Source organism: Coccinella septempunctata, chromosome 1 (genome assembly GCF_907165205.1).
Source record: "Coccinella septempunctata chromosome 1, icCocSept1.1, whole genome shotgun sequence".
NCBI classification, from domain to species: domain Eukaryota; kingdom Metazoa; phylum Arthropoda; class Insecta; order Coleoptera; family Coccinellidae; genus Coccinella; species Coccinella septempunctata.
The window spans coordinates 5,807,257-5,833,666 of NC_058189.1; the positions used below are offsets into that span (position 1 = coordinate 5,807,257).

At 34.8% G+C, this 26,410-nt stretch overlaps 3 protein-coding genes across 9 annotated transcripts in view; 2 read left to right on the forward strand and 1 right to left on the reverse strand.

Moving 5' to 3' along the window:
- The window catches only part of LOC123319905 (E3 ubiquitin-protein ligase MYCBP2), a 149,621-nt gene that overhangs the window by 48,530 nt on the left and 74,681 nt on the right, over positions 1-26,410 (forward strand). The gene's annotated exons all lie outside the window — the stretch shown is intronic.
- LOC123319880 lies at positions 442-1,926 on the forward strand. 6 transcript variants are annotated; one of them, XM_044906965.1, is made up of 4 exons: positions 442-904; positions 955-1,108; positions 1,485-1,612; positions 1,666-1,926. In XM_044906965.1, the coding sequence occupies exons 1-3, from the start codon at positions 695-697 to the stop codon at positions 1,490-1,492; spliced, it is 372 nt and encodes a 123-aa protein (XP_044762900.1). In that variant the 5' UTR covers positions 442-694; the 3' UTR covers positions 1,493-1,612; positions 1,666-1,926. The 6 variants fall into 6 exon arrangements, with proteins under 6 accessions (XP_044762900.1, XP_044762891.1, XP_044762865.1 ...); XM_044906956.1 differs by having other exon boundaries at positions 1,679-1,926; XM_044906930.1 differs by having other exon boundaries at positions 1,493-1,612.
- Positions 8,899-26,410, reverse strand: part of LOC123319856 — a 49,796-nt gene continuing 32,284 nt past the window's right edge. Inside the window, exons 2-5 of one of the 2 annotated variants that reach the window (XM_044906863.1) lie at positions 16,539-16,790; positions 15,679-15,849; positions 13,246-13,544; positions 8,899-10,980 (exon numbers count right to left, since the gene is read on the reverse strand). In XM_044906863.1, coding sequence (XP_044762798.1) covers positions 9,678-10,980; positions 13,246-13,544; positions 15,679-15,849; positions 16,539-16,790 — 2,025 coding nt within the window. In that variant the 3' untranslated portion in view covers positions 8,899-9,677. The remainder of the gene's footprint in view (positions 10,981-13,245; positions 13,545-15,678; positions 15,850-16,538; positions 16,791-26,410) is intronic. The other variant, XM_044906872.1, reaches the window with a different exon arrangement.

A 26,410-nucleotide genomic window follows, 5' to 3' on the forward strand; every position in this document is an offset into this window, starting at 1 on the left:
CCCAAACATTTGTGCTCTGAAAGCTGCTACTGAATATTTTGAGAATATATTTGGAATATCTTCAAGCAATTTTCATTGCTCTAATTTATATCTATTATATTTCAGGAGTTTCTTCAAATTAAAGCAATTTTTATTGCTCTAATTCATATCTATTGTATTTCAGGAGTTTCTTCAAATTAAAGCAATTTTTATTGCTCTAATTCATATCTATTGTATTTCAGGAGTTTCTTCAAATTAAAGCAATTTTTATTGCTCTAATTCATATCTATTGTATTTCAGGAGTTTCTTCAAATTAAAGCAATTTTCATTGCTTCAATTTTTAACTTGTAGTTTAGCTTTCAGGAAATAGATTCTTGAACATGGATGGGGAAAAGTATGTATTCACTGTTATGTTATGTTATTATACATATTATTGATTCATTATTAAAACCTCATAAGACCTTCTGCCAATCAATACCAGGCCAGAGTTAACCGAGAAGCTCATTCGAAAGCAGAAAATGGACTGACCGATAAAGTAGTATGCTTAGAAACTGGTGAGTTTAGAGTACCATCGGAATCCGTGAGTAATAAATTTTATATTGTGTCATATAATGAGTTGTGTGATAAGGATTGCACATCTCTATATTGCATTAAGTGCAAAATATGCATCCATAGGTTTAGATGTCAATGTGCAGAGTTTACTATAAAAGCTGCCATGTGTAAACATATACATGCAGTTGCTCTGGTCGCAGAGAGAAGCGATTCTGTTTTAGGTGTGAGAACTGTAAATGATGATGATGAGGACAACAACTTATATATATGTCAACCATCAACAAGTAGGGCTGCTTATGAAATGGATGTCCAGAGTGTCGTAGGTGGATCCAGTCAAATTACAAATGATCCAATAGATTCTACTACAAAAGATGTAAGTCTTTGTGATGATTCATGCATATGGTTCTTCATAGTTTATTATAGATTGTATTAGAACAAGCTAGAATGCAGCTTGGTTTATTGGATGTGGGTACCCTTCGTAACATTGCAAAAATTATTAGAGACGCTTATAACTTGCAATGCAATAATGCTTCTACCAGCAGAAAAAGAAAAATAGAGAAACAGTTGTATTTCCCAAGTAAGAAGTAGTCAAGTTGCACATCATGTTGGTGGAGTCAAAAGGTTTATTGTCTATGGAATAAATGTATGTTTTCTAATGTATTGGGGCTTGGTATGATGTGTAAATGTAGCTTATTTTGATTATTCCAGATCAATATGAAGAAGACTCTTTGCCTTTTCAGTTTCTTTTGAAATACTGCATGTCATTTACTCAAATCTACTAACTAACAGGTGATATAATGGAAGGTTGTAAGGTTATCGACAAATAAAGCATGTTTTTTAACACCAAATAAAAGTACGATTCAAGGTAGTGGTAATAAAAAAAATTTCAAAAAGGAAGTATTTTTTCTATAATTTATAGAAGCTTGATGTACATTTGAATTTTATTTTTTGAGTATTCTAGATCTAAATGAGATAATTAAATAATGTTAGAAGAGGAAAATTGGAATTGAAAGAGTCCTTATGTATTTTTCTATTGCAACATGTTGGTATAAGGATGGTTTTAAGGCCATACTTGAAAGAGGTTGGTCAATTTTTAATTGATTTGACACATAATTAATTTTCAATCTTGTACAGCTTTCTATTTCAGACTTTGAATTTCAACCACCTCGGAGAAGACTCTAATTTCCCTTTATGGAAGAATCAAGATAAGATGTCCTTCAGTATTGAATATCTCCTGTTAATTTCGTTTGGTTTTTTTTTGTAAACACGGGGAGGCAGGGTTTTTTCTTCTGAGGTTTTTCCCTGAGCTCTTGTATCATACGCAGAATTGTATGGTTCCCCGTTGCACTAACCTCAGCTAAATATTAACATGAATAAAGAAGCATGTTAATCAAAGCAAGACTTTTTTTTCCTTTACTCCTTAGAATGAAACTGATTTAAGTTTTTCCAAATCATAATACAAAATATAAGTATGTTCTGTACTAATCAGAGAGAGATGATCAAATCTTAGCTAAATACTAACATAACAATAATGAAGCACATTTATCAATAGCGAGACATTTTTTCTTTTACTCCTCAGTAGGAAATTAATTTCAGATTTTTTGAGCCTTTCCAATTATAATACAAAGTGACTTACTGTCGGTATGTACGAATCATAATTTTTTAGAGATGATCAAATGAAATATACAAAAAAAGACAATATTATTTGTGGCATTATTTTCACTGCTTCACAAATAATGGATCATGCTTATTCGTAACTCGCTATCGAATTGCTGTAATTAAAATTTCTTAATTTTCACTTCAGAGTTTTTGAATTGTACTCGAACTGTATGTAATTTGCGAAAAGTTGAACTCGTAATCGTAATGCCCAAATGAATTACTACAATATTTCTGCTTGTTTTTTATTACAAAATTGATGACAAATCTATATATTCTAACTTTAAATTCATTTGATAATCCGCGAGTCTTCGAAAATTTAGAACAAAATATATGCACACGAACAAACAACACGCAAACATCTTTGCTCTCCACAAAAGTAATTAAATTTAGGCCTTAAAATAACACGCAAATATGAGAAAGAATAGCACATTCCACCTGCTACAATCAAAACATTTTTGTTTTGATCATGTCGTTGTCACTCTGTCACTATCGGAATACAGGTTATGTTGTTTATGGTGCCCTTTGGATTTCCTACACGTCGACGACCTAATCGTCGACGTGGGGAGGAAATTAGTGGTATACAGTGCTGTTTCCTGATTGGTCGAGAAATTTCGTACCAGGGAGGAATTAGTGTATGCTGACACGCTCGAGTATGTACACCTGACGATTTTTTGTACATCTTTGAGAACCTGCAGACGCTTTCCCCACCACTGAAAGGGCATACATCATAAAACCTTCTACCATCTAACCTTCAAAATCCACTAGGTCTCCACGACGCTCGAGTAAATTCCGATTTAGCATACCCAACTACAACACCTAGTAAAGATTGTAGGTCAAAAGGACTTTTTCTCCTGGTTCAAGAATAGTTATTCCCTTATGAGGTGGAATAACTTTACCGATCAACTGATTACGAGGAATGAAAATTCCGCTATGGGTTACCTAAGAAGAAAATTGGGAAATAACATTATTGCTTCTTATGATAAACGGTTCCAAGTGGCAACCCAGCTCTCCCACATTGCATGTTTTCCTATCACCATAGCAACGTCTAGACGCCACATTTGCATTCCAATTGATAAAAGACACCTCCTCTAAAGCGTATATCTATCTGCCAAACTTCATGACATCGACTAACAAAAAACGTGCCTTAACATTGCTTTTTAATTTTTTGGAAATTCGAACAACTTTCGACCACAAAACCACTGACCCATATTCTTGCACGGTCAACGACTAGAACGTATCGATCCCAGGCTAGCTCGCAGAAATAAATGGTTTCATCAACCCGTTCCGTCCAACATTATGTTCCTTTTTTGACCAGAGCAGTTTTCCCTATTGTTCTTGTCGATTTTATGGGTCGTGTCGGCGAGGCTAAAGATTTATTTTACTGTTTCGCAATGCTAATTATATATCTCAACATCCCAGTACTGACATAACTTGGGGAGTTATGGGTCTGGAAAAAATATTCGAAGATAATATCTTATATTTGCTGTACGGCATTGTTGACATCACACACTTGGTGGTGTTTCATTATTTTATTATAGCTTGCGTAACTTCACAGTAAAATTGAACACCAATGTATAGTTCTCTCAAACAAAAGAGAGTATGACTAGTCTTCTTTGGAAGAAGTTTTAATTTCCCATCCATTCGTATATTGCACTTATTGCAGTGTATTAAAAAGTTTGCCATTGAATTTGAAATATTGTTATCTACCTCTGGAGGCCATGCATCAGATGGCACACATGCTACAAATCAAAGTTCCTATAGGATTCACTCTCTAGTTCCCAAATATAAGTATGAAAATAATGATATTCAGATGCATAACAACAGGAATGTTACGATCTTGATCAATCAGGGTGCACAAATAGAGACTGTCTAATTGAGGAAGAGTAGATGTTATCTTATTTGATCTCTCCAGAGCAACAAAACTTCCACCTCAATAAGAAGAGATACGGAATTTCCTGACTATCAAAGATTAATGAGTAACTCATGCATGTAAATGATGGTCACATCCAAGTATTATACGGGGATGTATTGATATCTAGTTAGCCTAGACCAGTTCCATGTATAAAAAAAATATTGCGTTACCATAGCAACGAACAATAACTCATTAGAAGTGTCAGTGTGAAGTTTGGGGTTTGAGGGCAAAAAACTAAACCAGAGTTACGCAATAAATTAAAAGAAAAAAGATGTCCACCGAAATTGTGAAAATCGAAAAATTGGAGTATCGAGCCATCATCAAGTACCTGTATTTCAAAGGGTTAAGAGGTAAGCATCAGATTTACGAAGATATGCCTTATACCCTTGGTGATCAATGTCCTTCGTATGCGACCGTGAAAAATTGGACTGCAAGCTTCAAAAGAGGTAAATTTTCCATTGAAGATGATGACCGATCAGGAAGGCCAGTTTCTGTGCCAGTCCCCGAAAATATCCAGTTCATGATATGATTTTATCAGACCGTCGAATTGGGCCAAAACGAATATCTGAAGCACTGAATATTTCATACGAACGCGTTCATCACATAGTTCACGTCAATTTGGACATGAGAAAAATTGCTGCAAAATGGATCCCCAAATGTTTGAATGTTGACCAAAAGCGTGCAAGGGTAAAAGCATCGCGTTCGATCTGTGCTCGATTTGAAAACGATGTAGACTTCTTAAACCGAATTGATACTATGAATGAGACTTGGGTACATTTCTACGATCCAGAAACGAAGCAACAATAGATGGAATGGCGACACTCTGGTTATCCAAGACCTAAGAAATTTCGTATCCAAAAATCTGCTGGAAAAGTTCTTGCTTCAATTTTTTGGGATTGCCATGGAGTATAATCATGAGTAATTTTTTGGATAAGGGTAGAACAATAACCGGAGATTACTATTCGACATTACTGACCACTCTACGGGAAAAAATCAAAGAAAAAAGACCCGGAAAGCTATCCAAAAGTGTTTTGTTTTTGCAGGACAACGCCCCTGCACAAAAATATCATGTTGCCATGCAAAAAATTCATGATTTAGGGTTTGAATTACTAACACCTCCCTTATTCACCAGATTTTGCTCCATCCGACTTTCTTCAACTGAAATAAAGTCTAGTCTCGTCAATGAAATATCAAGTCTCATGGTCGAGTATATCACATCTCTATCTCATATAAGAAAATCGTAAAATAGAATATAAATCTATTTTTAATTTGGAGAATACTATATCTCTAACGAATATTTCTTTGTAGGTACTGTTTTTTATCTCGAAGGTCATATTCAGAATACTGTATCATCAGTGACTATACACTATTCATCACAAATAGGCACCTAAAATGATCACCCCCTGAAAGTGTTACATATTATCATCATTAATCTTTCATTCATTTTCTAGTTCAAACCTATCAGATTTTTTTTTAATCAACCGTTACTCTGCAACAAATTGGATTGTGATTTTTCCTTGATTTGTGCTGAACGCCATTGAAGAGATTCAAAAATTAATTTTTCTCATTATCAGGAGAATGACATCAACATTCATCCACCTTTCTCAAGTATAAAATCAGAACTGTAACAATAATCTATTATGAATCTATTTTCTGCATGCATTCTTCTACAATAACTACTACACCCTCTTTCTGATTATTGCATCTGTTTCACGTATCCATTAAAATGAGTATAACCGTCAGAACACTCCTTCGATCTACCTACTTATACCTACCTACGTATTTTGATATTACAATATATGTGCGTTATCTGATAATTTTTTCAGTTCCCGATCAGAGAGCGTTGAATAATAATGCTATTGAAACTTACAGACTCCTTATAGAATGAGTTCGAATAGAAGTTTTCTCTCGAAGACATTATTCGCAGAACTAATGCGATGCAGAAAGTGGTAGCAAATGTCTTCATTGGAGAAAATTTTACCCTAATACGGTAGTAATCAATTGAATTGAAGTATCTACCATAAATGGGACGTAGAGACTTAAACGATAAGTTCAAAAGCTGAACTTCGGAGCGTTGTAGGTAGGTATTCGAAGAAAATCATGATTGAAATGAAGTATATTCTTATGAAAAATAGCCCCTTGCAAAAAAAAGCTTATTTTGCCTACCACTGTATTTTGATTCTTGTGTGGCCAACGAGAAAAATGAACATCATGAGAGAACACTGCATTGATCTTTTCCACAAATTCCATCACAATTTGTAGTTTGATAATAGTGATGGTCCCTGGTCCCCATCGTCAAACACCAAAAAATAAATATAGAAAATATATATATATATATATATAGGAAAAAGCGGTAGACAGCTTATCTGAATTGAAACTAAAAAAAGAATAAATGTAAAATTTAAAAAAATAAACCTTCCGGATGAAGAACACCTACAGTAACATAAAGAAGAACGAACATCCAACAAATCATCAGTCTTTAATTCGGTAGTAATCGGTCTGCCGAATGACAAACTATCCCTGAAGGACTAGGGGCCACAAGCAGGATTTGTCTTGTCTCTGGTATTGGCCCAATTGAATGTTATTGCTCAAATTAACCCTTTCAGACCTGAATTTTCATTTTTCTCAGTATGTAATTAAAGATTTCATCTTTTATCCCAATTAAGTCAATTCAAGCATGAAAAGGCGGACTAGTGTACGTAGGCAGCAATAAAGGACGATAGGTGTATCGTTTTCAGTAATTCATTATGTTTCTAACTGCGAATGTAGATCTTCAAAATTATGTAGGTAAGCCTTCTTTCAAACTGTCCTCTGGTACAGGTTTGCAGAGCTGTAGATTGGACCTCGCTGTGATCTGCTGAGTTTAAGGAAGTCTTTTCGAATAAGTAAGTTTCCTCGTCTATTATGATTATGAATATTCGACCGTATATTGAATTTGCCTTTATTATTAGAGAAAGAGCTCTCAGAGCGAATATATTGCTGCTCAGTCTTGAGGCAAGTTCGTCGATATGAGGAATTCAGGTCAACGGGGAATCCAGACGAACGCCCAAGAATCTACCTGAATTCATGATATCTAGATCATCATCAACCCTTCTCTGATTAATCAGGAGCTCCTTAAATTAATCCTCTGAGTCCATTCGCAGAGAACCTCTCGAAAAACCTCGACCAGACATCTCTAACAAGTCACCCAAGTCGGAATTCTGAAGCAAAAATGTAGTATCATCAACGAAAAGTATGGTATCTGCTTCAGGTACATATTCCAGAAGGTCGTTGATGGATATAAGAAAAAGTACTGGTCCAAGATTATATCCCTGACCCACACCGATCTCCATTGGCATCACCCCCAAGCACGAACGATTCGCAAGGGTTATCTGTGGCCTATTCCCCAAGAAAGATGAAAGATTCAATCAGTTTAGTGAATATGTGATAAAATCTGTAAATCCTAAGCTTCTAGAGTAGCTTGTCACGAGAAACGCAGTCAAACCTTTGGTTAAATACACGAATGATAATAGGCAGTACTTTCTGTGTTCAAAGCAGTCATTTGCTTAATTAATCAAGTGCTCTACTGCATCTGTGGTGTTTCGTCCTGCTCGAAAATCTTTGAGAAAACAGGGACCAAAAGTATATCTCAGAAAAATCATCGTACATGTGATCTAAATTCTAAAAGAGCAACTCTTCTATTAATAAGGAGTAGTTTTAAATGTGCAACAATTTTTTGAAGGCCAACCTTCGAAACGTGTATTTCTCAGGAAAATCATCGCAGATCTAAATGTGATACACATTCTAAAAGATCAACTCTTCTAGTCTAGTAACAAATGTCGAAATTTCATCGAGCTTGGTGCAAACGTTTGGTCTTGACGAATTTTTAATCTTTTTCGGAATTTTTGCTGTTTTGGCGTTCAGAGCTGTGAAGTTGAGATTTTGCTTCTCCTCTCATAGTATAAGGCGAGCGAGGACTAATTGCATCTCCATGGTCTCCAGTAGCAAAATATTTTTTTACTCAACATATTCTCCTCCTAATTGGATACCTCTTTTGAACTCCAATTTTTCATGGTCGCATATGAAGGACATTCATCACCAAGGGTATTTAGCATATCTTCGTAAATCTGCTTACCTCTTAATCCTTTTTAATGCAGGTAATTGATGATGGCTCGATACTCCAATTTTTAGTTTTTCACAATTTCGGTGGACATCTTCTTTCTTTTAATTTATTGCGTAACTCTGGGGTTTACTTTTTTGACTTCAAACTTCACACTGACACTTCTAATAAGTTATTGTGGTAACGCGATATTTTTTTTTATGCATGGAACTGGTCTAGGTTAACTAGATATCAGAACATCCTCGTAATGATAGTTCCAATATCATGCCGTTCTTTGAGGTTTTGCGAATTTGCTTTTGGTATTAAATAAAAAAGTCCATATTATCCACATGGGAGTTCAAATTAAGCTCCCAATCAAAGAGTACATTCGTCTTCTACGAGAGGAATATAGTTTCTTTAACGCAATTTTTTACACTAGTATTTGTTTAACATGTTCGCAATCCACATTTAAGAAACAATTATCCTGTATATTTTCTCACAATTGAAGAAAAGTGATCTCGAGAAACTCAATAATACTCTTATTACACTCTGTACCAGAAAGTATATAGAGATGTTTACAATCATTTAACAATCCTATGACTGCAAAAAATATAACTGAAACCAAATCCTTTAGTATTGAAAAGAGAGAAATTATGTAACTGAATTCACAATTAAATGAAAATTTGTTGAGGTATAAATTTATTCAGATAATATAAGATAATATTTGAAATTATAATTACACTATAATAATACAAAATATACATATTCATAACAACAGTGTCCTTAGATCTAAATTTTACAAAAGATAATTAGTCTTCTATTATATCTGTACAGTATCACAGCACGGCAAGATGTCACATAAAAATGTGTGTGTTCTCGTTTTTGTTCGAGGTAACTCTTTCTTGGACTTAATTGTGATAATCGTTATTATTCCTATAAATTGGAAATATTTCAGATGTTTTAGTTGCAAAGTTATCTGACAATAAATTCGCCGAACTTACAAAGAAGGACTAGAATTTTAATGTTGACGAATGTGGCATCAACACAAAAAATTAAGATTTCGGAAAACATCAATAAAGCTGAATTATTATCATGTTTGTACAGAGTTTGTGAGAGGTATGAATATCTAAAATGATTTTATAACGGTTTGTTCCACATAACATCGATGTATAGCTCAGTTGTATCTACAGAAGACTTAATTTTGGAGTGAGCAAAATCCATTGATTGGTATCATCATCAGCGTGCAGCCACATATCCGACGTAAACCAGAAAAGAAGTGGCAACTTTTTTTTGCCAATTGCAATTGCTACAATAATGTTATCAAGAGTACTTGGAAATTTTCGTTACTTAAGTTGCTTTCATTTAAGTATAACGTGGAAATGAAGTACTGTGATGGCTATTTTCCATTATATCTTGTTATTTCGAGAGACCCCTGACACGAATGACAAATATCAATATTTCACAGGTTTTGCCGGTAAGAGTATCTAGTGAGATCAATCAATCAACTGAAGAAGGCCCGGCTCTGTTATATAAGTCATCAGGCTTATTTGGCAGAGGCCTGGCAGCCATACTACCAGAGCCCCTAGATTTTAAAGAGTCTTTCTTCTCGTTTTTCTCGTTCTGCATCTGATTCTGCTTCAGTTCTGAGTACAAATGGACTGCAGCATCAGATGGCTCGGAATAGTCGTTCAAAAAAGGGGAGGATTTCGATCTGTCTTCTTCGGTATCGATGAATTGAAGGTTGAATCGTTCCTCCATCATTCTTAAAATACTTAAGGGACCGTTTTGGATATTGTCGGTACTTTTACGGTCCGCTGGTTGTGCTTGCATGTTCGCTAGTTCTTCGTACAAATGCGCTTCTTCATCCTGTTTGTTATTGTTTTCGTAGTTATCTTCTATCACAAACATTTCGTAAAGTTTTTCGATCATTTCAGTAGTCTCTTGGTGGGTTTCGGGATCGTCTAAACGCTTCTTGAGGTATTCCAGGTATTCCAGAGTCAGTTCCTCCGGGAGTTCTAATTTGGGTTCTTCACTTTCTTGATCTATAGTTACTATAGTATTTTCTTCATCGTTGCTAGTTTCGTTGGGACTATAGTGCATATTTCGCAGATACCAATTTCTCTTCACCCAACGACCGCCAACAATCAATAAAAATATGAAGGTTGCTACGATGGCTATGATGACCAGTCCTGCAACTGTCAGAAATAGAACTAGCCTACTGTGATCTGCCTGTGGGGCGTCTAGAAAAACTGGATTTGTGATATTTACAATTTTTTCCTCGCCTTTGTAGGGTTCGCAATTAATTGTGTTACCCGGAGCACATACCAGTTCTGTGAAATTCATCATATTTATCAAACCAGTCTTCAATTCGTAACATCTAGCGAGTAAGTCGTCAACAGTGCAAAAACTGGAATTCATCACGTTATCGACGGTCTTGTTTGTCTTTAAAAGTTTGCTGAGCCAGGTATCCAAGAAACAGTTACATTTCACGTTGAAATAGTTCTCTTCAAACACCACAGAGATGTCGTCTAAATTGGCCACAAAACTCAAGGAGTTCACATCCAGATTGAAAATGTCGTTATTGATGAAGGAAAACTGGGGATTTTCTTGGGAAGTCGTTTCCCCGTAAATGTAGATGGAGTCCGCACCCAAGTGCTTGATCATGTTCTGCTCGACGAGGATCTTGTTCCACCAACTGTTGAAGCCTAGAGCGGACGATTTGAATTCTACGATTTCGTTGCCAACTAGATTAATGATGGCGGAAGTGGTATTTATCGCGCCAGTTTCGATCGTCTGTATCCTGGAACGAAAATAAGTAATTCAGAAAAAACTCTGTTAACTGTAGCAAGATTTGAAATGTTCGATAAAAGAAACTGATAAAAACTTCAAAAATGATGAAATGGAAATTTTCGAAATATTCGAACCTTCACTTAATTAAATTGAAGGAAAAAAACTTCTTCTCCGTGAAAAATATTAACGTACAGCAATTAACAAGCAGCCCAAATCAGTCCTATAAACATAAAACGCGAGGTCCGTCAAGAAATAAGAAAACTCAAGGATAGCTGGAGGAGAGAATATGCTAGGGAAATACAAGCTTACGCCGATAACCATGACTACAGGCGTTTTTTCGAAGCTATTAGAACTGTTTATGGTCCAAGCAGAAAAGCTAACTTTCCTATAAGAGATGGTCATAGAGTTATTCTAACTGATGATAGAAAAATTCTCGAAAGATGGAAGGAGCATTCCTCTAAGCTCTTGAATCAAAATAACGATTCGTATTCATCCATCTCAGACCGGCTCCCCGAGTATAGTCCGATGACATCGCTTGATGACGAAATATCAATGTCGGAAATTCTAAGTGCGATAAATAATATGAAAAATAATAAGTCACCAGGTCAAGATGGCGTTCCAGCGGAGATATTCAGAGTTCTGGATGAAGACATTGTCAATAGTGTCCTAGCACTATTCGGCAAGATCTGGGAACAAGGAGATGTGCCACAACACTTCAGAGATGCTTCAGTTATCAACCTCTATAAGAACAAAGGCGATACGTCAAGTTGAAACAATTACAGGGGCATATCGTTGATTAGTGTGGCCGGTAAAATTCTCTCGAAGATTATGGCTAATCGTCTGATCCCACTCTTAGAAAAGCTATTACCTGAATCTGGCTAATTTTTACACTGCGACAACCCTTGAACAATAATCAAGGATCTATACAGCCTATATCGATTTAAGTAAGGCCTTCGACTCGTTGAATCGGATGCGCTATGGAAAAACATGGGACGCCTTGGAGTACCCGAAAAATTCTTAGAAGTGTGTAAAAACCTTCATACCAAAAACACCGCTCGAATACATCATAATGGCTCTACAACCGACCATTTCTCAACCAACTCTGGAATAAAACAAGGCTGCGTATTAGCGCCTTTACTGTTCAATATTTTCGCCATAGATGTGTCGATAATGGCTGACATGAGTATGCCTGTAAAAGGTGTTGGATTAAGATTCAGATTTGATGGGGGCCTGTTTAACCTGAAGTGCCTCAGAGCAGAAATCCGTACAAAGTTTATCACTGAACTTCAATATGCAGACGACTGCGCACTTATCGCTAGCAGTTCAGAGGATCTACAGATAATGTTGGATCCCTATAAACATATATACGAAAATTGAGGCCTTAGATTCAATATTGACAAAACCAAAATCCTGGTAAGACTGCCAGAAACCCTTCAAACAGATATGAGCCTGGAGGATGAAACTCTAGAACAGGTCGATCAGTTCAAATACTTGGGAAGCTTCATAAATACTAGGGCTACCCTGGACACATATACACAACCGTATCAATTCAGCATCACGGGCATTCTGGAAGCTAAAGGACAGATAATTTCAAAATCACGACCTCAATCTGAGGACCAAGACAGCTGTTTACAAAGCAGCGGTCCTCCCAACACTTCTTCAAGGAAGCTAAAGCTGGACTCCCTACAGGCAACACATTAAACAGCTTGAACAAACGCAACAACATCATCTGAGACAAATAATGCACATCAGATAGTTCCACAAAGTTTAAAATGCAAAAGTCTTGCAACGTGCGAGTTGTACAACAATTGAAACTCAGGTAATGAGGGCCTGACTCAGATGGAGCGGCCACATTCTGAGGATGCAAGACAAGACTCCCGAAAATAGCTTTGTATGGCGAATTCACAGAGGGAGCTCGGAAACCAGGAGGCCAGTATAAGCGGTTTAAGGATATGCTGCATCAATCCCTAAAATCAATTCATGCCAATCTTAACTGGGAACAACTAGCTTTAGACAGATCACAGTGGAGGTCTTTGGTCCACAGTAATAATGGAGACTCGAGAAGAATACAGCGGCCGCCAAATCTGGTTGGTGACTATCCATGCCCGGTGTGTGGATGGATCTGTAGGTCACGGTTGGGTCTCTTCAGTAACAGTCACAGTCGCAAATAGGAAGGAATTGTAAGTTTGATCGCACCGTTAGTTTTGTTTTTGAGTCTTTTTGTAGATTTATTCTCGGTAACGGGACACAGCAATGATGATGATGATTTACGTACCTTGAGTTCAATATACTAAGTTTCGAGATGGCACATAAAACAGCTCTGGATTCCAGACGGGAAATGTTGCACTTGCTGATCTTGAAATTTTCGATGAGCGAGATGGAGGGACAAGCTTCTGATTTTATGGTGTTGATCGTTGAATTCTGCATGTAAATCATGGTTATCTGGGTGGCAGAGAAAGCGTCCGAGTGAATTTCGTTGATTTCACTATTCAGGATACTGATTTCGGCCAATGGAGAGAAGAACGTTCTGGATGGAATTGTGGAAATACGTACGTTGTTGAAAGTGATCTGAAACTAGACAAAGTTAATACACCCGAACAATTTTCCTTAAGAAATAATCAGTTTTTGTGACATTATTATTATTAATTTTATTCTTGCTTGAGAAACTTCTGGACATATCATTCAAAGAATTGCCAATTACTGCCTAGTGTTGCCACAAAAATGTAAATAATTCCTGCTTAGGTAGTCATCGATCCAAAGAAGTGGAAATCGGGGTTTTGTTGCACACTCGTTATTCCTTTCTACTTCTTTGGGAGTTTTGAGACAGAGGCTCTGAACACAATTATATTACTATACAGGGTGAGTCTTCGACTCTTACAAATATTTTAACAGTAGATTCTTGAGGTCAAAAGAAATACTTTCTTCCTTTACCATTTTTTTCGAATCGGCTCGGTTTGAAAGATACAGGTTATTGAAAAAATGTTATATTTACAGTTCCCAAAAACGGTTTCATCGAATGAAATGAATTTATTTATTTATTTTTTCATCAATTGTGAAACTTTTTCGAACACAAGATATCACCCACTTCTTCCAGTTTTCTCATTATGACCAATACTTTCCATAGAAATACCAAAAGTTCAAAGAACTCAACTCTTGAAACTAAGTTGGGCGCTATCTAATGAATGTTTGAAAGTATTGTAAATTGTAAAATAAAAGTATTCCTCACATTTTCTCGTATAATTCGTCGTTTTCGGGTAATTTCATGTTCAAAGATAAAAAAGTATTTTGAAAAATTGGTTACTTTGGCTGAATACAACTGTGTTTAAAAGATCCACAAATGTGTAGTGTCATAGATTTAGCTTATTATTCTGGAGATAATTTTGCCAGGGATGGCACAGCTCATTATGAAAACTTAAAATTGCTATATCTTTTTAACAGGGCTGAATCGGAAAAAATGGCATAAGAGAAAAGTGTTTCTTTCGACCTCAAGAATCTACGGTTATCTACCTTGTATATTTCAGCAGTAAATTCTTGACGTCAAAAGGAACAGATTTTTCCTTTACCTTTTTTTCTGATTCAGCCTAGATAAAGAGGTATAGCCATTGTAAGTTTTCATAATGAGCTATGCTACCCCTGGAAACCTGAAACCTTACATATACCACTTTTACCTTGAAAATAAGCTACTGTATTAGAAAATAAGACATATCTTAACTTTTTCCATTCCACTAGGTGAAGGAAGTAGTATTCAGAATACCATTTGAATTCAGAATACGAATGCAGCCTGCAACCACCTATATCAGCTCTGCTTTTCATTTCTAATGACTCTAATGTAATCATTTATTATCCTTGTTTATTTCATTTCATACAGGAGTTACCTGATTCGAACTTGGATGCTTTAAACAGCATTAAGCATTATGCCTTGGTAGTACCCATTTTTAGAATTTCACAGATAATTTTTATTTTTGAATATTAAATTGAACTATACGAGAATGTGAAGAATACTTTTATCTTCCAAAATGGTCAAATATTCATTTCTGAGTATCCAACTTACTCTTAAGAGAGTTGGATTGAATTTCTGGTATGAAAAAACTGGACGATGTGGGTGGAATTTTGTGTTTGGGAAAGATTTGATACACAAATGAAAAACTATATTCCGAAAATCATTTAATTATGTAAATTTTCAATCAGAGCCGAATTGGAAAAAATGTTAAGGGAAAAATGTGTTACTTTTGTCCTCAGACTCACCCTGTATAGCAATTTTGAAATGTCATAAGTTACCGTAGCAATTATTGAGTGTCGAATTGAATACATATATTGAAAATTAGTTGAGATGTTTTATAAATAGAATTTTCACTATGGTGGATGAAGTACAGTCTTGCATATCATGGCTAGTATTCAAGCGAGTGACGTTTGGTAAATAACACAAGTGAATAATAGCCATTACAATAATAATACTATTTTTAAGACATTTCACCCTATATGAATTAGTGGTTTCTGACGTAAGATATTAACTTTCTCTTTTTGAACTGACCCCTAAAACGGTGTAGACCCCTCTTGATGATTATTATTATTCTTTACACATACAATTTTATTTTTCAAAAATGTTTCAATAGCAAGTTATCCAAGCTCTGAATGAAAACGTCTACATATTAATATATATCGAATGTTGGGGAATGAAAATATAAAGATATCAAGAGTTGTCGCTTACCTTTGTCGCTGGACCATGACGAACAATTCCATCCTTCTTAGTAATTTCGAATGATCTTTCTACTAAATCTAGTTTACTTATATTTTGGAACGTTGCGTTAACTAATTTGCTGAACGCTGCTGACTGTACCATGCAGTATTCCACCTTGTTGAAGTCAGTTATGACGGTGCTCTGAAAATACACATACTGTTATGGTTTGAATTTTATTTATGTATATGATTCAGTTAGGTAGTTTATTCAATGAGTGTTAGATTTTAGATAAATTTCGAATTTATAATATGAATTATTTAGTTAGGAATCATAGATGATTATAAGTACATATTTTGAAATTTATGATGTGATGATAACGGAGAAAAACAGAACATTGTCATTGATATTTTACAAAAGTTAGTAAAGAATCGAATAGTTTTTGATAAGTTGCGATTTCGTTGATTTAAATAACAATTTTATGTATAATATATAAATTAAAGATTTAAACGAATCGTAACAATAGATACATATATAAAAATGAGTTATGTGATGAAAACATTGTTTATTTTTTTCTATAACAATCCTTTTCTTAGTTTTATTTTTCATTATTGAATTCGCTTGAACTAGGTATGGTAATTTTGGAAATATTATATCAAAAACAATTTTTTTTCTTTTTTGTGATCAACTACAAATTGAGCGACTTCAAAAATATGTGGAACAAAATTTGTGAAGATTTTTATTGGTTTATTAATTGCATAAGAATGTGTCAAAATGTTTTATCGACATTTCTTAAATTTTTGAGCAAATTGAAAATCCTCAAATTTCTTTGCGGTTTTTTCAGAAATTTCTGCTTAGTAATGCAGTTGCTAATATTTTTCCGCAATACTTACATTGGAATTTATGAATGCTTCTGATCCGACAAGGAGTTTATCACAGTTTTCAACATCGAATCTTAGACTGGCCGAGCTAGAATTGAAGAAGGCGTGTGTCTTGACAATGATATTGTTGGCACTTCCGATATACAGGATGGACAATCCCTGTAGAGCGTTGAAAGATTTTTCCTGGAAGACCAGAGAGTTGCCGCCAACGATGAAAATCTCCAACAGTTCTTTGTGGATGCTGTCGCTCTCGAATATCAAATCCTGAAAAAGAAGAAGCAATCTATAAATATTGTTTCTCCACTATAATATAAACAAGATTATGATTTTTGGAGCGTGAAGAAAAAATTCTGAAAATAAACAATTCGAAATGCATTTCGGCATTATCTGGAACAAAATTGTGAGCAACCCACCATCAGAACAAATATTTTATGTAGTCGAATAAATGGATTTCTGAGTTAAAACCGAGGTTAAAACACTGAGATAATATAATCGATTAGCATTTTGCCGTATTTCTCAACGCCCAAATTCGCCTCCTCAATATGGAGTGCAAAAATAGTACAAACATCACCAAAGTATGTAATTTACAGTCTTGCTAGTGCGGTTCTATTATTAGATCGCGTGGTCCAGCTTTGTCAAATCAGAGAAAGTCGGGAGAATGGTGGCATTACTCGAACCTCGTTTACAACAACTCGCATTATTGCGAAAAACTCGAAATGACGTTAATTTGAAACACTTAATAGAACCTCTACTCATTAAAGCGGATGATTTTTCATTCGATTGAAGATGGCAAGAATGAGAAAAGTCAGAATTAGAATTTGTCGTTATTCTCTTTTTTGTATAATATGTATAGTGTTTAAAAACGTTTCCATAACTTCATCAAGAGTTGAACAGATGGAAATTTCATGACAGCAGGGTGCCTTTCATTCCGGTCTTCTGAAAAATAAGGGGAGAAATTTATATTCAATATTTCCATACGGAAAGAATAAAAAAAAAATAAAATGGCTATCCAATAAAGAGGCAGTTTTCTATTTCTAAAATTGTGTAAGACGCACTCAATTATTCAATATTTAATTATAAAGTCAAGTTCCTTTTATATGAATTCAAGTGGTTCTTATTTATTCGAAAGTGTGAATGAGTTCATGATTACCATCTTTACTTTACTTATCTTCAGCGGTGGGGAAAGCGTCTGCAGGTTTTCAAAGATGTAAAAAAAATCGTCAAGTGTACATACTCGAGCGTGTCAGATTAAGATACTGTATATGCCCTACGTGTCCCTTCTAATAAATTCATGTTAATCTGGCCGTTGAAAATGGTTAAAAAAAATGTCAGATTTTTTGAGGATATGTTAATTGGACCCAAAGGAAGCTACTTTTAAAGAGACTGACAGTTCGGACGTGACGCAAGATTATTTGAAATTATTTGAAAATGCAAAAAAAAGTCGTTTCTTGTACATACTCGCGTGTCAGATTTTTAAACATATGATAAATCTGGCTGTTGCAGACGTGTTGACCCATTAATCTTACACAAATCATGGGGGTTTTCTCAATCTGACAGTTTGAAGATGATACCAAGGCATTTTTTTTAAATGTCTCCCTTCATGTACCTCTAATCGTTTTTCTATTCATTATGAAAGTTGTAGATAATGAAATTTAAAATTCTTCACAAGATTTGTCTTGAGCAATTTCACATACTCTTAACCGTTTTCGAGTTAGAGGGCGATAAATACGAGCCACACATGCGAAAGGCCAATCACAATGTAGAAACCCACTATAATGTATATTCATCGCCATATATCTCAAAAACGTTCAAAGGTAGAAAAAAATTGCTTCGGACAAAATTTGTAGAAAATGTTGAGCTTTACAATTTTTATAATGAATGCAAAAACAATTCGAAGCCCAGAAGAGGAGATAATTCAAAAAAACTGATTTTCGCGAACTTTATGGTCAATTTTTATTGTTTCGGCTTGCTGAAACTGTCAGATTATATTTTTTCCGTTTTTTTTACAGTGTGGGAAATGATCTTAAAACTCAATTATAACGAGATGGCCACCAAAGATTAATTTTCATTTAAAAATAAGTAACGCAATGAGTCATCTTATTTTGAATCAGTACCAGCGGCTTGTGCATGCAGATGCTATAGCTATCTACCCTGCAAACTAATAGAAACAGCTGATCGGTATATACTCCTTTATAACGTTCGAGGGCGTCAAAGGTAATGACAAAATCGCATGAAATGTGGGGTGTGTGTTTCCTTTTCCTGCCAGATCGTTGTTCTGTCTGACAATGCAGAATACAGAAATTGTTTTCGAACATATGCCATTATTTATGAAAGAACCCCGTGCCTGGAATTCAACGCTTTATTCAGGGGTAATCGATCGATGGTAGACTAACAGACGTCGGGATCAGCTGATCAGAAAAAATATTGAGGGGAGGCCACAATATATTCGGTCGACTGCAACACCAAAACTCATTTTGGTTAGTACTGAGTTGAGCCAAAACTGTAACAGTTCTTGAAACGAAATGAAATTTTTGGGTAGAAGGGGTAGTGAAAATTACTTTTTCATATTCTATTTCATAAATATGTATAAGAAGTTCGGAGACCTTTTAAATGAGGTATCGATCAGGGAAATTAATGGATAGAGTAAATAGAGGGATGAATAAAATATCCTAACCTTTTTTTCATACTGAAAGCCCTGGAGCCCCAGCTCCAAGAATTAAACTGAATCACCACTATTCTGTCAACGATGGGGAGCATGCTCCTCATATTTTTCCGAATGTGTAAATCGTCTGGCAAATAAAATTGATAGAGGAATGTATCAGATTCACTCAGACAAATTTCTATTTCTTTCTGACAGCCCTAGAGCTCTAACTTCAAGGATCAAAACAAACTGGTATTCTGTGTTCGATCAAGAGCATGTTGCTATTTTTTCTTTTGAAAATGTAAAATGGCCAAGATAAGTTATTTCCCCTTGCACCCACTCCATCAATTTTCTTGGTTAGCCATTTTGAATTTTCGAAAAAAAAGGAGTAACATGCGCTCCATCGTAAACATAATATTGGTTCATTTTTATCGTTGGAGGTGGGGTTCTAGGGCTGTCAGAATGAAACAAAATTTTTCTGAGTACATCTGATACATTCTTCTATCCGTCAATTTTCTTGGTCGACCATTTTGAACTTGAAAAATGAGGAATATTCTCTTCATCGTAGACTGAATAGTTCATTTTGATCCGTGGAGGTCTAGTATAAATAAAAAATTATTTAAGGCTATTTTATTTACGTTTTATCAAAACTAATATGGTCCCTTCAGCACAATAGTTTTCATCATAAATTCATTTAAAATGTTCAAAAAAGGAGTAAGAATAAGTTGTAAGTATCAGAAGTTAGCACCAAGTATCAGACAAAGCGAAGAAAATACAAAAAAAAACTCAATTCTTCTGTTGTAAAAGTGTTTGTGAAAATTTTATAACTCACATTATAATGGAAAAAGCTTTTCTTTATGAGATGCAATTGATCAAAACACATTCCAGGAAGCTCATGATGAAAAAATGGGTTAATGATTCAATTGAATCTACCCCATTGATCGAATGAGTTTCCATAAAGAAGAAGCAATAACTTCACATTCATTAAATAAATGAATTCATTAGAGATAATATATCATGAAATTCATACATTCCCAATAGAATTCAGTTTAGAATTAAAAAAATATAAATAATAGATAAAACAATAGATAATACAATATCTAGAAGTGCCTAATTGTCTCTCAATTCCTAGAATATAAAGCAGGAAAAAAAGTTTTCGAACATTTTTGATTCGATCACAAGGGTTTCAATTCAGTTAAAGAAAACCCCATTGAAAGCATTGAGTGCTTAGATTAATTATTTCCATTATCATTTATCTGTAATGAATGAAAATCAAGAGGAACGGAAATTCTTCTGTCATTCTTCTTTCAATACATCTGTGAATTCAGATAAAATTCAAAATCAGTTCGTTCGGATGTAATAGCTCTTTCGTGAAACTTTCTACTCTAAAACTACAAATATTGAGTTACCTACGTCCACGGTATCTAGACAGACAATTTCACGTTCGATTTCGCAGGACCCGATGATTTTCGAATCAATTAGTCTCAATTAAGGAGTTCATTAATTTACTCTGGGTCAATAGTTCCCCGAAAATGACAGTGGATACCGCCCACACGGAGAGTCGTCTTTCTGAATATCTCATTATGAAAGTATAAGCTTTCATCCAGATGCGACGTCGCCAAACTTCGAATATTTTCTTCAGGAATTGGGTGCACTTACATCTCAGAACGAGTTTCACGAAATTTTGATTGGATCAAAGATTTGACCTAGGATTTGACAGTCTCTCGATTTCAAAGACGAAATCACTTAAAATTTTTCATTTCTGAATGAATCGAAGAAGTAGCAATTGAGAATCATTGAATGAAGCTTATACAGGGTGAGTCTTCGACTCGTAGAAATCACAAGAAACACTTTTTGCGAGCTTTTTTCCTATACTTTTTTTTTCGATTCGATCTTGATAAAAAGATACAGCTATTTTAACTTTTCATAATGAGCTGTGCCATCCCTGGAAAAACAAAATTACCTTCAGAATAACTAGCTAAATTTTTGACACTACACATCTGTTGTTTTTTTAAACAGAGTTGTATTCAGCCAAAGTACCCAATTTTTCGAATTTCAGCTATTTTTTATTTTTGAACATCAAATTACTCGCGCATTATACGAAAAAATATGAGGAATACATATTCTTATTTTACAAAATGGTCAAATATTCATTAGATAGCGTCCAACTTAGTTTCAAGAGTTGGGATCTTTGAGTTTTTGGTATTTTTATGGTATCTACGTAATGGTCCTAATAAGAAAACTGGAAAACGTGGGTGATATCTTGTGTTCGAAAAAAATTCAACAAATAAATGAAAAACTATAGTCCAAAATTCATTCAATGAAACCATTAGTGAGAACTAAACATAACATTTTTTTAAGGTTTTTCAACAGCCTGTATCTTCAGGGCAGAGCCGATTCAGAAATAATGGTAAAGGAAAAAAGTGTTTTTTTTTACCTCAAGAATAATCTGCTGTTAAAATATTTGGTCTAGTCAAAGACTGGCCCACTATACCTAACTTTAAAAATGGACTTATTTTTAGATCTCTTTCCGAATCAAGAATTTCTATACAATATTGAAATCTTTCTAATTACTTATATTATTTTCATGTCATGCAATTCTTTGTTTTAATTTTGTTGTTCTTTGGCCTATATAACATTCGTCATAATTAGTACAGTTAATTTTCTATACCACTTTTAACCTTTTCTTATTCTGGTTCTCAAGTTAACCTTTCAAATCAGTATAAATCTTTCCTATTGGGTCTGATGTTTTTGGTAGATTTCATATTTACTTTTAGTCAGTTGTTCTTGGAAAGGTAGGAAACACTAAATAATAAATTTTACTGAAAGTTCAAATATTCATTAGATATCGTCCAACTTAGTTTCAAGAGTTGGGTTCTTTGAATTTTTTCAAAATTCATTGAATGTCAAGAAGGCAAGAAGGCTGTCAAACCGAATTGATGAGCCAATTCGGTTTGACAGAAAGTAGCTGTCGAATTCAAAAATTTTGGCGACGGAAGAAAATGCTGTTAAACTTGTTTGTTAAACAATATATCATTTCCCGTCTGCAAATTCAGCCAACGTGTGAATTATTGGGGAAGGAAATTAAGTAGAATTTATGCCACGAAAAAAATCTTTTTGGATACCAAATTCTCAAGATAATTCGAAAAATTAATCTGGCAACACGGCCGAAATATTTCAGCCGACGGGATCGAATGTGTCTGCAGACAAGAGAAAATTAATGAATGAATTCATTTTCGGTATGATACAAACATAATGGACGGAAAGAAGACCAGAAACTCTATAGTTATGCTAGTGGCGGAACAAAAAGAAGTGCACCAGAAGACAGAAATAACCGGGCACGATAACGGCGTATCGCATTTTCGGTAAGATCTGACAGGAAGTGAGTTTTGGTTCGAATGCCTTTCGTCTACAGAGGAAAAGAAAACATTCAAATACATTGAAAGAAGCATTTGAGATTGGGCGATATGAAGTGGCTGATGAGTATGATTTTAACCGTCTGCAGTTGAAACTCATAACACGATTTATCGGAATTTTTAATAGAAATTGCAGATTGCAATAGAGGTGGGCCAATAAATTTGGTTTGTAATGATCACACAATAGCGGCTCCAGTGGGGGGACCAGATGAGGACAATTGAAAATTCGACAAAACCGAACGGTTGCAACGAGCTCGATGAACTTTCAAAATTTGTCACTAGAAGAGTTGCTTTTTTAGAATATGTATGAAATTCAGATCTACGATAATTTTTCTGGGAGATACGCGAGTCGAAAATTGAAGTTCGAAAAATTCCCAAGAAGGTGGTGTTAGTTTAAAATTAAGCAAGACCAAGCTCGATGAAATTTCTAGATTTATTACTAGAAGAATTGCCCTTTGGGAATGATTTTACTTCCCACTTAAAAAAGTTTGAAAGCAGTTTTTTTTCAAACTTATAACTTATATTACAATCCATGCAACATCGCAGCAATAAATCAATGGGAAATAATAAATTTCTAGTCTAGTAAACTAGTCCAACTAGTGGACTAAATGGACTAGTAAATTAGCCAGAAATGGGCCTAACATTTTTGCTGAGAAAGTTTTTCGAATACTTTGAGAATTGAGCATGAAGTAGAAAGAATTTTAGTGAAAAAAAATAACAATTGCATACTTCAGAAGTATGTATTTTGCTAAAATAGAGTGATATACAGGATGTCTGTAAACAAATGCGAAGGACTTAGGGAGATGATTCCGCGAAGAGAATAAGCAGGGGTAGTTCCTATAAATTTTTATCGAAATCGACCTCCCTTCTAAGATACAGCCTTTGGAAGGCGATGTCAAGTTGACAGTTTTTAAATTTTTTTTACGGGTTCTTAAAAACACTGAGTCATATAACTATACATAATATGAAACACTAAGTAAATGTTACTAACACAATTTTTTTAGATCTCATAACTTTATTATTAGGGGTTGAAAATAACAACCATTTATGATTCTCCTTCGAAAATTGTTTTCGGGGGATAGATTTTCGAAAAAAAAAATTCTATTATGGTTTTCCATTCAATTCTAGAGCAAAAAAGTCTCTTGCAAAATTTCGATACAGTCGGAATAAATAAAAATTTACAACCAGTTCTGATCACTGAACATTCCATTTCATCGTATAAGTGTTCTATAGAATGATTACCTCCCGCTAAAATACAGGCATCAACTCTCTGCATCATAAACCTTCGTATACTGCTTGTAAGTGTTTATTTATTCCGAGAAAAGTATCGACTATACCGAAATTTTGCAACTTTTTTTTCCAGAATTGAATGGGGAACCATAAGAGTATTTTATTATTCGAAAATCTATCCCACGAAAACAATTTTTGAACGAAAATCATAAGGGGTTGTTATTTTCAACCCCTAATAATAAAGTTATGAAATCTAAAAATTGTATAAGTAACATCTACTTAGTGCTTCATATTATGTATTGTTTTACGACTCAGTATTTTTAGAACCCGTTTAAAAAATTAAAAACTGTCAACTCGTCATGGCCTTCCAAAGGCTGTATCTTGGAAGGGAGGTCGATTTCGAAAAAATTTTATACGAACTACCCCTGCTAATTTTCATCGAGGAATCATCCCATATATCCAATATAATGCAAAAATATACCTACACATGCCCCTAATAACCAAGACTAATAATTATTATGGGTCTTGGGTTTCTTTTCCGATGAATGATTTAGATGCATAAGAAGTAATCAGTGGTAAATTGAGTTCTGTTAGCTGTTTCACTAACGATTGAAGAGCAGAAAAAAATTGGATAGGGTGATGAAATATACTGAAATTATGACTCGATATCAAAACCAAAATCCGAAAATAAAAAAATTTGTAACTTTTCGAAATTCTATTTTGAAAAGAACCCTGTTTCCCGAGCTGTGTCCTTTTCTACATGACGCTATAATATCAACGTGTATTCAACATTCAACTAGGTGTTATACTTCATGATAATATGTACCATTCATTACATTCGTATAAATATCTGAATAATTATTGCCACCAGGAATCTCTGAAGTCAGTAGCCTGATTATCGTGGATCTCTTACAACAATATTGACATTTTGAAGGAGAACGGACGATTCTTGGTTTCCTAGAAAAGACTTCCTGTCGGGTTGTTTAGCATTCTCCATTGAAATTATTAAAAACAAACGAAATCCGCTCATTAACGTGATGAAATCACGTCACCAAAATATACGTTGCTGAAAGTCGATCCTGTTGAAGTGTTAAAATCTCTGCTAGCTGGGAGGTCTCCTCTTTTATGATTAGAACAATAGGGGTACCTATTTCCGCAGACGGTATCAAGTACCTCGAAGTTCCTGAAGGAAACCTGTTCCCTTTTGCGAAATTAAATATCTGGTTACGAATAGAAGTGTCAATTCCAATGAAAGGAAAGCTTGGGCAAGCTTTGAAATACATAATATTATATGAGTAACGTTGGGGATTAATGTAGCCTAATACGTAAAAATATTGCTCACGACGCTCACGTACTTTGACTCCTGTCAGTGAAGAAATATTTTTATATGATAGACGATAGGCATGCAGTTTTGAAATATTATTGTTTGAAAATAATAGGCACGAGGATATATTGACATCTAGTTAGCGAGCTAGTTAGCCTAGACCAGTTCCATGCATAAAAAAAAGATTGCGAACTCATTAGAAGTGTCAGTGTGAAGTTTGAGGTCAAAAAAGTACACCAGTGTTACGCAATAAATTAAAAGAAAGAAGATGTCCACCAAAATTGTGAAAATCGAAAAATTGGAATATCGAGCCATCATCAAGTACCTGTATTTAAAAGGGTTAAGAAGTAAGCAGATTTAAGAAAATATGCTTAATACCTGTGGTGATCAATGTCGGATATCTGTCACGTCAATTCGGACATGAGAAAAATTTCTGCAAAATGGATCCCCAAATGTTTGAATGTTGTCCAAAAGCGTGCAAGGTTAGAAGCATCGCGTTCGATCTGTGCTCGATTTGAAAACGATATAGACTTTTCAAACCGAATTGTTACTATGGATGAGAATTGGGTACATTTCTACGATCCAGAAACAAAGCAACAATCGATGGAAAGGCGACACTCTGGTTCTCTAAGAGCTAAGAAGTTTCGTGTCCAAAAATCTGTTCGAAAAGTTCTTGCTTCTGTTTTTTGGGATTGCCATGGAGTAATCATGATTGATTTTTGGATAAGGGTAGAACAATAACCGGAGATTACTATTCGACATTACTGACCACTCTACGGGAAAAAATTAAAGAGAAAAGAGGCGGAAAGCTATCAAAAGGTGGTTTTTTTTTGCAGGACAACGTCCCTGCATACAAATTTCATGTTGCCATGCAAAAAATTCGTGATTTAGGGTTTGAATTACTAGAACACCCCCCTTATTCACCAGATTTGGCTCCATCCGACTATCATGTCTTTCCTCAACTGAAACAAAGTTTAGAAGGTCGTAAATTTTCTTCCAACGAATAGGTAATAAAAGCTGTGGAGGTATGGTTTGCAGAGCAAGAAGAAACATTTTTTTTGAAAGGTCTAGTGACGTTGAAGGTTCGCTGTAATAAATATAAGAGATGATATGTTTCGGTTGGGCCTCTTGGATCAAACTATTAATGATGACCGAGGCAATCACAGTATAAAAAAAATTTAAGGTTTTTGATCATTCAATTTTGTAAACATTATTCTTGAAAAATACTAGCAATCGGAATATACTTTCATTAGGTATGCCATTCCGACCTTCC

Excerpts from the sequence above, each read along its gene's own strand:
- LOC123319880 (XM_044906930.1), top strand. The coding sequence starts at position 695 with ATGTGTAAACATATACATGCAGTTGCTCTGGTCGCAGAGAGAAGCGAT. Across the intron at positions 905-954 it reads TAGATTCTACTACAAAAGAT|ATTGTATTAGAACAAGCTAG; the intron begins GTAAGTCTTTGT and ends AGTTTATTATAG. Across the intron at positions 1,109-1,492 it reads GAAACAGTTGTATTTCCCAA|ATCTAAATGAGATAATTAAA; the intron begins GTAAGAAGTAGT and ends TGAGTATTCTAG.